This window comes from Pholcus phalangioides, unplaced genomic scaffold (genome assembly GCF_987345545.1).
Source record: "Pholcus phalangioides strain wild (caught in Gottingen) unplaced genomic scaffold, Ppha-v1.0 ptg000007l_1, whole genome shotgun sequence".
Taxonomy (NCBI): Eukaryota; Metazoa; Arthropoda; class Arachnida; order Araneae; family Pholcidae; genus Pholcus; species Pholcus phalangioides.
Genome location: NW_028301600.1, coordinates 13,096,693 through 13,109,041, shown reverse-complemented (window position 1 = coordinate 13,109,041; position 12,349 = coordinate 13,096,693). Strand labels below are relative to the sequence as shown.

The window sequence follows — 12,349 nt, the reverse complement described above, 5'->3', positions numbered from 1 at the left end:
AGCATTCTTAAATACTTCAGGGAGCACCATGGTGATCGTGAATAACCTTTAGCCATTTCAGACAGACTACTAACAAATGTGGGATTGATTTTTTTTCTTGCTGTAGATATACTTTTTTAACCTCAGGAAGTTCTGCCCTGACTTCAACGACAAAACGCCAATAATCCTTGAAGTTAGGGCTGAACTCTCTGAGGTTAAAAAAAGAATATCTACAGTGAGGGAAAGAACCACCCCCCCCCCAACATTTGAGCATACAGGGTCTGAAAGGGTTAAGAAGTTTGTCTAAAGTTTGGAGTAGTGTTCTAAACTTATTTTTCACATTACCATCATCCCCCTCATCAAAAAAAATAAATAAATTCCTATCATCAGCCATGCTATATAAAAATACAACATACGAAATTCCGCATTGCACCTGTAGCTTTTACCGCCTCACTGCTTTGTTCAATCGCCCTCCCCCAAGGGACAATATGGTCCATTTTTGGAAATAAGGCATTCCAGTAAAGCAGTGGTTCTCAAACTTTTGTCACCCACGGCTCCTTTGCACAATTCGTGATTCATCTGCAGGTCCCCAGAATAGTTTGGTAGATATTTTCCTCAACATGAAAGAACCATTTCAAAGCATCAATAGGCACACAAATCAATATCTCCAGCTTGCCACGACATCCCAGAAAATAATTGGTGATGCCTATAGGAGCCGCGATGCAAAGTTTGAGAAACACTGCAGTAGAGTCTCAAAAGTTCAAGGTTCTAGAAAATTTGAGAAAGTGAAAATTTTTAAATTTTCTTCGGCTTTTTACATTTTTTCCTAGTGCAAGAGTAACTTCAGTTTGAAAGTGACTTGGTGAGATCCTTATCTGTAATAAAATTAGATTGTTGAATTGATTGAGAACAACACTTTTATGATTAAGTACAAGTGTTCACAGAAAACACCTTTGAAAAATAATTCACCAAGTAATTTCATTTTTTATTGCGAATCCAATGACAATGACCCATCACTTTTATACACGTTAATCATTTTTGTAATATGCTTTGCTTCCCCCCCCCCCCCCGAATTTTTCATTTTTCCGAAGTAAAACTAATATCTTGGGCACTTTTTCTATTCTTTTTTGAATAATTTAAGTTTTCAGTCCTCAGTTACCTTGGTCCCATTCACCTTGGATCATCGAGACTCTACGTTATACATATTTACTTTCATTCTGAGATAAGATTCTAATTTTCTGTCTCAGAATCCCTACTTATTTTATTATTAATTATTTAATATCATTTTCAATAGCTTGTGCGTAAACTGTCTTGAAATCTTGTGCTTGATAACCTTTCACAAGGATTTATCTCAGTTGCAATGAAATAAATTAAAATAGTGAAGTTTTTATTCTCTGAAATGTCTAACTGCAAGAATAAAAATACACAGCTATCTACCCCAGCATCTTTGGCCAGTTGATAAGCAACATCTAAATTTCCAAGTTGTAAAGCTAATTCAAACTTGTGATCGGGATCGGTGGTCACAACAAGAGCTTGAGACTTGAAACCCTAAAAAAATGGTAGAAGCATATTTAGTAATAATTTAAATTTTAGTTACTATACATCAACAAAAAAACATGTAGCATATAGATAATGTAATATCTATAACAGGCATCTTCAATCTGTTGCTTGCGAGCACCATGGTGCTCCTCTGAAGTATCCACAGTGCTCAATGCTTTTGTTTGATGTCATGCTCGCAAGCACTTGATCAACGTTCCAATTAAACACCTTGGAGAATTGCATTCAAGGATTAAAATCATCTTCATTTCATACATTCGTAACTTGCTGTAAGGGTGGTCTTCTTTTTATGATGGGTACAGGCAGTGCTCACGACTGGAAAAAAGTTGAAGACCTCTGATCTACAACATGATTTGTGTAGCAGACAGAGAGAGAGAGATCAATCAAAGCTTTCAACACTCTCTACAAGAATGAAACAAATAGCAAAAGGCAAAAATAAGGAGTGAAGTCATTCTTAGCATCTTTTTCAAAAATTTTGGACACTGTAGAAGGCTATTGGTGACTTTACTGATAAATTTAATCACAAGAATTTTATTGCTTTAACCCTTAAACTGCGTAAATAGTCTGACAAGGAAAGGGTTCCAAGGTGTTTTCACAAAAAGCTTTTAAAAATTTACCACTGTTTCTGCTCATTCAAATGTGCACAATAATGTAAAAAAATCTGGCTGAATTGTTGTGAGTCACTCAGAAAAAAAGTGTAAATATATCAATACTTTGAACACCAGTAGAGGCCAAGAATGACTTCAAAAATCCAGCAACCCAAAGATATCGCCAAGAAGCACATGAGGCGATGAGTAGCCAACTGTTATTATTTTTAATAATTTTTTGTGGCTTTAATAATTACATTGCTTCGTTAACTTTTTTAAAACGTGTTTCTAGGGGAGATGAATGTACTTACATTTTTTGAGGACACCACCTTGGGACCCTTTTTCTGTGAGACATAAACCTTCTCAAATTCCCATATATTCTGCTGCAGATTGCATGTTAAAAAGCATCAGATATCCTATTACTGATTGTATATTGCAGCATATTATCTGCAGCTTCAATATTTTAATTCATTAATATAAAAGTTAATGAAAGCAATACACTAGACTCTCGCTAATCTAGTACATATCAGACAGGGTGTTCCCGATTACTGAAATCGCAGGATTACTGGTAGTTTAAAAAGCCTATCTGAACAATATAAACTTCTGCACACAGACACGTGGTGACACGTTTTCGTCTTTTATGGCTCGAAGAAAATCTGCCTAAAAATCCCTGATTACTGGACCAGCCAGATTATCAGGAGTCTACTGTACTTTTCTTTTCAAAATCCTTCACAGCCTTTTCCACATCAACACTTCCAATTTTCTAACTCCAGAGAGAGCTTCATACTTTTCCAATAGAATAAACCATTCTCAAAAATTGAAACCCAGATTTTTGCATCCACAGATTGTTTCAAATTTAGTTTCTTTCATTGAACAATAACCGATTGGAACAGCTTCCCATCAAACATTATTGATTGTGCAACATTTTCCGATTTCTTTTGTAACATCAACCGTCTTTTCTGTCAAACTTCACCACAGCAATCCCTTGTATAGGTCTCGACCAAACAATATTGAATAAATAAATACTGCACATTTTCTTTGATTGAATGAAAACCACCAAAGAGACACCAATGCTGGTTGTTACAATGAAGTGCTCAGGAAAATTCAACCTTTTCTATACAATGCCATCAGTTGAAGAAACACACATTTAGGAAAATTTTTGAGAACATTAGTAGCTAAAGTATCAAACGGGAGGTTGAGCCTTTAATGAAGAATTTTACTATTCTGTAGACTTTCTTTATATATGCAGGTTGGAATTGAAAGATATAATTTTTGACAATTTATTTGTAAAGCTACAATTTTTTAAAGATTCATAAATATTGTATAGATGCAAACAGTAAAATCAAAAATTTTCTACAAAAGCAAGATCAACAATTTCTTCAATTCCTTAAGATTTCATTATTGATGAATGAAATTTGCATATGTGACTAAAAAACACTGAGGATTATACGACAACTTTTTTACAATGCAACACAATTTAAAATTTTGTGGCCACCATCCTCACAAATAATTACACGTGCATTTCTAGACATATAATGTTGGGACCACTGTCTTATAGAATAGGACAAGGGGGAAACTTTTTTTTTTTATTTCTCCAGCATCAGTCATTTCATACTCCCACAATGGCAAACTAAACCATGGTCGATTCAGGGCTGGTTTTCTTCCCTAACTGAGAGGTTAGTTCTAAAACCACTCTGTGTGAGAACCCAGTTGAAGTGGTCATGTGTTTGAGCCCATAAAAATATGGATATCATATATTTCAAAAATATAGCAACCCAAATAAAAATTCAATTAACAAAAATTGTAAACAATATATGCACATGATAAAATATTATACAATGCCCATAAAGAATACTTATGGTTGTCTTATTCTAAGTATGGATAGCTTCTCGATTTACCCCAACATGTTTATCGTATTTCTTTTTAAATGTGTCAATTGTGTTACAATATACTACTTCCGGGGGTAAGCTATTCCATTTATTAACAACCCTATTAGAGAAAAATTCTGTGCAACACCATAACCTTGCATTGTCCCTCACCAAACTATACTGGTGTCCCCTTGTGAAAGCAGTCGATTGGCGGTGTACTAAAAGTTCATGGTCCATCCTATCCATCACATTGAAAATTTTGAACACTTCGATCATATCTCCTCGACACCTGCGTTCATCCAATGTAAACATATTCAAAAAATGAAGTCTTTCCTCATAACTCAAACCCAGTGTGCCAATAAGGACACGTGTAGCTCTTCTCTACACCCTTTCAACCAAGTCTATGTCTCTCTGTAGGTATGGGTCTCCAAAACCTTACAGCACACTCCAGTCCAGGACGAACTAAGCCTCGAAAAATGACGCGAAGAGACCTTTTTGAAAATGAGACCACAAGCATTCTATTCGCTTTTTTGACCACCGCTGAACAATGTTCAGAAAACATAAGCCACTCGTCAATGAGAATTCCCAAATCGGTAACCCTAGTTGCATCCGGGATAGTGACACCATTCCACTCGTAAGAGAACCGTGGGTTGTTCGAACCAAAATGAGCGACCATGCACTTATCAACGCTAAACATCATGCTTCATTCATTTGCCCATGCTGCAATCCTATTCAAGCTGGTCTGGAGCAACTCCCTATCGCTTTGATTCCCGATTACCCCCATTAGCTTCACATCATCTGCGAATTTGCTAGTAATCCCAGCGATACCCTGATTGAGTTTATCGATAAAAAGTGAAAAAAGTATGGGGCCAAGGACACTTCCTTGAGGAACTCCACTTGTGACACCTGTCCAACCAGAGAATTCCCCGTTCACCATAACTTATTGTGACCTATCTCTTAACCACGATTCTATCCAATTCAGCAAGTTGCCCCCAATTCCAATTTTGTGTAAACGCTTCAAGAGTTTGCCATGTTGGACCTGATCGAATGCCTTCTGGAAATCAAGGTAAACAACATCTACATTTTTGCTCTTACCCAAAGCTTTAGTCACGTGATCATAGAAGCAAAGGAGGTTAGTTACACATGACTTCCCCTTCCTGAACCCATGCTGATTATCCAACAATACATTATTCTCGTCTATCCACTTCACAAACTACCTTTTGATGATAATTTCCAAAATTTTCGAGAGGGAACTCGTCAAACTCACTGGACGATAATTGGACACAGCTTCTCTACTACCCTTCTTAAATATTGTAACAATATTAGCAAGTTTCCAATGTCTTGGGACGATACCCTCAGCAACACTACTCCTGTATATCTGTGCGACTGGCCCCAACAATTCATTAGCACATTCCCTGAGGACCCTGGGATAGATATCATGTGGTCCTGGTGCTTTGCTTGCACATACATTTCTTAGAAGATTTAGGACCTCCACGTCTTCTACTTGAATATCGTTGAGGGTTTAATTACCCCATGCAACACCCGTATATCGAATATCATTATCTCCATTAAAAACTGACGCGAAAAAGTCATTGAAAGCACTGCACATGCCTACATTGCTCTCTAACCTAGAGCCTCCTATCGAGAGGGGGGCCAACTGTCCCCTTACATCCATTATTGACGTATCGAAAAAATGATTTTGGGTCAGAGACAATGTTATCTGCCAACCTAGATTCAACTTCCTTTTTGAAGTGAGAAACTGATGATAAATTTTTTTATATTAATTTTCCCCCTCATGTGGGCATAGCAATTTGGCTACTCATAAAGAAATTGTTACAAAATGTTAAAGTTGAGAAAATTGACTTGATATTTGATGCTTTATCAATTGTATTTGACGACATTAGCAACTTAACGCTCGTTATCAAAGCTGGTTAAAAAACCTTTAGTCCAGCGTTACTCGTTATTTTAGCACAACATTGATAATTTCAACTTCATCATTTAGTGACATTATTGGTGATTTCAAACTCGTCATTTAGTGACATTATTGGTGATTTCAAACTCGTCATTTAGTGACATTATTGGTGATTCAACACTCGTTATTTAGCGACATTGGTAAAGTAATCTTAGCCGACCACCACGAAATTTTCAGAAAAATAAATCGAGTGTGCAAACTTGCCGGGAAAATCCAAAAATTGATTCATAAAAAATCTGTGACCATCTCTTTTTTCATGACATTTTCTTGACTTCATGACCATTTTGTCGTTTCGTGACTTTTCCATGATGGTAGACACCCTGGAAACCTATGGAAAATCGCGTTTCGAGTAACAAAATGTGTGATTCCTGAAAGAATAAATTATCTTCGTTAACTGAGGTATGTCTGTACTGTGAAACACTTGCTTAATAATTGTCAGGAAAGCTGAAAAATTATAGGGGATGATTTGAAAAAAAAAAGTATTTTTTGAAAATTCTATACCTCACTTTTAAGGAGAAAAGGTGGGATTATTTATATCTATAAAAAAATTGATTTATACTACTTTTTCTGCATATGCAATTTAAATGCATATGCCAAAAATTTTCAATAGTTAGTAAGATGTTACACGTCAAGATTTTCATTTGATCATTATTGTTTCACCACAGTCATTTCCTGCACACAATGGCTAATTAGACCAGGATCTACAATTTATTGCTGATTCTGAATGGTAGCATTCAATACATTTTGCCTTTTTTTAATACTCATCAATGGGTTGGTGCAATAACACCCCTCTTTGTGGGATTCCCTGTGGTAGCAATCTTTTTCTGTGATCATGCTGTCACGTACCTATTGCACCTTCACATCAGGAAAGTTTCTGACAGACGAATCAGTTATCAAACTCCTTCAGTAAGTATCTTATCGACCTGCACCACCATGACCCAAAAATTTTTAATGACTAATGTTGACATCACAGAGACAATAAAACTTGAGCAGTCCAACTAATCTCAATATCCATTATTTCCAGGGCTATAGCAGATAGACATTTTTTTATTTGTGGGAGGGGGGGAGCAGTTTTTAGAAAACATACATATTCACAATTGTAAATAGAGCAGTTATTTCAGTTGCTGCAGTATCAACATTTCTGTTCAGCTTGCAGCACTTTAATCAGTTCATCATGTTGGGTGTACATCCTGTTTTAGTTGCCTGCTTTCTTCCCCCCTAATTTTTATTTCTTGAATGTATTTGCCCAATTTGATATGGTTGGTGTTTTTTCGCTGATTCATGCAAATTTAGTTTTACGCCACAAGAGTGGCATCACTTTTTCCCCACAAGCATTGTGTATATATACCTGTTTTTAGATTGAATAAATATAGATTGCTCCCATTCACATTTTGATTGAGGATCATTTTCTGAGTTGTTTTCACTGACAGTTACGAACCATGAAAGTGAAAGTGGTCGATCATCAACAGATATGATACACTATCCACAGTAAATTTTGTTTTCAATGTTTGTAAAGATAGCCAATGCGATTCTTATTCTGTGAGAATGACCTATTCATTAACTGAACAATATATTTGTATATTATCTTACTTGTTTCTCTAAAAAGTGTGCAACTCGAGTTCTTTGCTCAGTGGGCACAGATGGAAGAACATTATGAGCTGTTTCAAAGTCTCCTCTCATCACCGCAGTTTCATATTCCAGCACTGACAGAAGTAAAGAATATGATACAACATTCAATTCTTTGTCACCTAGATACAAGCGATTGTCTTTTGGAATGTATCCCAATAGATACATTACTCTGTAAAATAAATAAATATATATATATACATATGGAAAATAAAAATCCTTAAAATAAAGAGCAGTGTTTTCTTTAAATTTTATAACTTCTAATCCTTCTATTGATAAGTGTTGAAAACATTACTCTTACAAGTACAGTGTATTTCATTTTTTCCCCCTTATTCTGTGCATATATTCATCTGATATAAATGCAATGAGCAATAGAAATACTTGACAAATATGGGATTAACATATGGGTAATTTAGTACTGCATGGAAGCTCAGAAATAAGTACACCAACTTATGGTTTAATTGATTTGTGTTCAAATTCTGATTTTAGAAATGATCTACTTACCTAACTATTCAAAATATACACTTGACAATCTAATTAGCCCATCAGAATGTAGTCAGACATGCTTATAATGCAGTAAAAGGGACACTGAAAATATTTGTTGAACAGTCAAACGATGGTATAAAGTCACCACTGAGGACCAAAGTGACTTCATAAGCAGCAAGACTTAATAATGAGTAAAGAAAACTTGCTAATTATGTTGGCAGACATCTTTAAAAAATGGTGTTATAGATGTGAAGTGATGGTGAAAGTGATAGTCATTATATCAAAGCCTGACTGTGCACATGACATTTTATTATATCCATATTAGCTAAAAAATAATTCATGCACTCAGCCAAAATTTTTCATCATGCTCATGTGATTTATATTAATGTATGAACATTTTAAAACAAATATAAATACTAAAAAAACCTAAAATATTTTTTAAAAATGTGGAATTAAAGCAATTATAAATAATAATTTAAAAATATATGATATATAATAAAATGGGACATCAACCCTTTCTTTCGCACATTCAAACAGTGAAAGCCAAGCATATAAGAGTTAAAAACATAATTGAAATTGTACATAACTACCTACATATTTGAATCCTAAATATGCAGTTTTCAAAGAGGGTGGGATGTTTTGATTGTGAAATAACTGTCTCACCAATTTCCTTTCAAAAAGAACCTACATCAACTGTAAAGCATGTTCTACATGTTGAAATTCTTGTGGAAGATGCGTGATGGGTGATCCTGTTGACTCGTTCTTCGGTAGCCATTCTACGATTTTGATATTTACCTCACATTATTTTTTTTTTCCATTGAATTTTTATTTTATTAAATGAGAGTAAGATTATATATTTTCTCTCCATGCCAGTCACATTTCTTTTTCCTACATTCAAATATGCATGTGCAATTACAGAAAAATGGCTTCAGGTGATATAAAATGTTTTGATGTAAAAAACCCAATACAGTTGAACCCGCTATAAAAAACAAGACATCAAACAGTTGCTACATTTTAACCAATTTAATAAGAAAAGAAAATATGAACCATATTGCAAAAAAATATTAGTGCAATCTCATCTACCACAAAACACATTAATATAATAACAGTAATTTAAAGAAAATAGAACAGTATTAAAAGGAAGTATTACAAATATAATAATGTGCATTTGGTTCTTTCTCAGATCTGACCAATGATATATAGCACATTCCCGGATAACAGAACCATATCCTTCAAGGGGGAATTTAAGAACCTGCCATCCCCCTCCCCATGCAAAAAGTTAGAAAATCCTATGCTGTAGGTGGAGTCATAATTAAATTTACCTGTTAGCAGTGTTTATCCTGTTTCATCCACTAGTTTAATTATAGCGCTTACCCAGATAAATTTATTGTATCAAGGAAGTGATCGATGCTCTTAAATAGTTTTTTGGAGACAAAGAAAAAGGGGGAGGGACGAAAATGAAACACTAAATTTTGAATGAATCAAACATATTTTATTATTAATTGAAAGAATACAAAAAAAAATTACCTATCCAAATGGGCAATTGTTACAATTTCTCCACCAACATAATAATTAAGCCTATTCACAGAGTTGGTATAAATGAAACAATCTCCTAACCATAAACCTGTTCTTACTGATTCTTGAACTTCACCACACACCTACAAAAAATAAATAGACAGCACAGCATGAAGCGAAAGCCTACAATCTAGAATGTGAAGTTGTAGAATATAGAACAACAATGAGGCCAAGATTACATAATAAAAGTTCACTTATAAAACTTGGAAAAATACACTCAATAAGTTTATCGGTTACATTCGAGCAAATGCAACCAATGCCCTTATTGGTTACATTTTTCAAGTTACATAAATGAACTTTTATGAAACTTTTATGGTGTAATCCTGGCCTAAGTTATTTATCAGCTCTTGATTTTCAAAACAATATTGTAGTACACATATCTTACATCAAATGCATCTTCAATCCCATCTTCTGTAATTGCAGATTTTGAATGTTTTGCTTTAGCTACTGCTTCTGCGCTATAACGAAGGATATAGAACGTTTCATCAGTAGCTATGCAAACAAGCTCTCCACTTTCAGACCAATAGACCTGAGAATCAAAACAGTTTGGAGTGTTCATTAACAATTATTTGAGAAATTCTGTACATAAAAAATATCCCACTTGACCAATTACAGTCAACCCTCAGTTTGCAAACTTAATTCATTCCTGAAGTCTGTTTGTAAGCCAAACTGTTTGCCAGAAGAAATAATTTTTTCCATAGGAATAAATGTAAAATAGATTAATTCATTCCTAGGACTCTGAAGAATTCTAGTGTGAACTTTTACAACAGTGCTTTACATTCAAGCGCATAACATAAAACCAAATGAACTAACACTGAAAATGCTTTTTCCTAGAGAAAGACAATCCCAATCTAAACAGGCTTATACCCCATACCAGGGGTCTAGCCACGTCTAGTTTTGTTAAAATCATCTATAATCTCAGTGTCAAAGCCCTGAAAATTTCTGCCTGCAAAGCAATCTGACTACAATTCTGTAAGTACGACAGATACGGAAAACTGGCTAAGTGAGGAAACATTGTTCTCTCCTCACGCAGTCAGTTTTCTGTACCTCTCGTATTCACAAGGAAAAGTGACGTCTTTTGTCAAATTCTGTAAGTCTCACTCTTTTTGCCAAGCTTTATCAATAAGAATTTTGAGCAATGTAGTACATTAAATAATGGATCCGGATTTCATGCATTCGTATGTCAAACATGACGTAAGAGTGCACTTCTTTTGATGATTGGTACAGGCAGTGCTCACGACTGGAAAAAGGTTAAACCACTTTAAAGCATAGCTTTTGTGCGCAATCCATATTTTGAGCTTGCCCCGACGCACACTTTTGGAAGCACTCTCTCTCTCTGTGATACTCCTTTTAATTCGGTCTAAAAGTTAAATGTTGCAACACAATTAATGGCAAACGAGTCCAATGTCAGTTTTCTCTTGAGCTCTCTCGTTCGGTCGCATGCATATACTGTATGATTTTGGCGTCCGCTATAGCTAGTCGGTAAAGATCGATGCGATCAAAATAAATAAAAAATGGATGATAATATTTAAAAAAATTATTTTGCAGGGGAAAAAATTGGTGCCCTTTCACCTGGGCCCCCCACAAGGATGAGGCTGATAGGGCTGGAGCCCTGAGGCCCAGGACAACCACCATCATTGTTTTTTCATGCTATAAATTTACTACAGAGGATCCCGCAGTGAAAACTATGGCTTGCAGACCCGCCAAAGATACAACAGCCCTGCTCCATGATGTGGGGGGGGGGGGGAGATCATCTTTTCTACAGTAAACCAATATTGCTCCCAAGAGGACTCCCTATTGCTGTAATCTATCACAGTCCTCCTCCTCTTCTAGGAATTATCAATCACATGATCCTGAGAACACTGTTTTGGGGGAATATTACAGATGTTGAAAGGTCCAGACAAGCAAAGAAAGAAAAGTTTTTTGTTCATCCAGTCCAAATAGCTTTTTTGCCCCACCCATATAATGTCTGCCCCAGTGTAGGGTGGCTACATATTGGCATTGTTTTTTTCTGTTGCTACTCGCCCATCCATCCCTCCGGGGCAAAAAAAGAGTGAATAAAACCTGAGAGAGAAGAAAGAAATATTGAATGCCAACGGCTTCTCCAAAGCCTAGATTTTAGGGAAAAAATTGAAAAAAAAATCTCTGGAGAATCAAAAAAATCTGTGACCTTCACTCAAATTTTGTGACTTTTTCAGGACTTTGTGACCTTTTTCTCATTGCATGACTTTCCCATGAAGGTAGACACCCTGTTATAAGATGTGTTCAGAACTAAAATATGCAGAGTTTAAAAATATATTGAAGGATATTTCGATTAAAATATAAAAAATATTGTTATAGCCGTTTCAAAAAATCTCAAAAAATATTGTTATATAGAGGGATTTATCATAGTAAAGGATATTAATGTATCAAGAGTTTAATATTAGACTATGGATGATTCCAAACAAGATTTGAAAAATATCTTGTTTGGGATTGATGGATTTATCATTATACTGAGTATAATTGTAGCAAGGTTTAGCCGTAGTTTCTTCAGATTTAGTTTAATTTTTTTCAGCTTACATATTCATAAACTAAGACAAGTTTTCAAACCGAATCATTTTTTGGTGACTACAAACTGAGATGTTTGTAAATCGAGGGTTGGCTGCATATTTTTCTTTCTAATTCCACATAAAGAAACAATGACTTACATAAACCAAACT

At 35.1% G+C, this 12,349-nt stretch overlaps 1 protein-coding gene across 5 annotated transcripts in view; it reads right to left on the bottom strand.

The window, feature by feature from the left end:
- Positions 1–12,349, bottom strand: part of LOC149084938 (coatomer subunit beta'-like) — a 115,486-nt gene that overhangs the window by 31,959 nt on the left and 71,178 nt on the right. For all 5 annotated transcript variants that reach the window (XM_089232676.1, XM_089232675.1, XM_089232679.1 and 2 more), the window contains exons 12-15: positions 10,036–10,179; positions 9,603–9,733; positions 7,554–7,761; positions 1,417–1,527 (exon numbers count right to left, since the gene is read on the bottom strand). In XM_089232676.1, the coding sequence (XP_089088802.1) occupies positions 1,417–1,527; positions 7,554–7,761; positions 9,603–9,733; positions 10,036–10,179 (594 nt within the window). The remainder of the gene's footprint in view (positions 1–1,416; positions 1,528–7,553; positions 7,762–9,602; positions 9,734–10,035; positions 10,180–12,349) is intronic.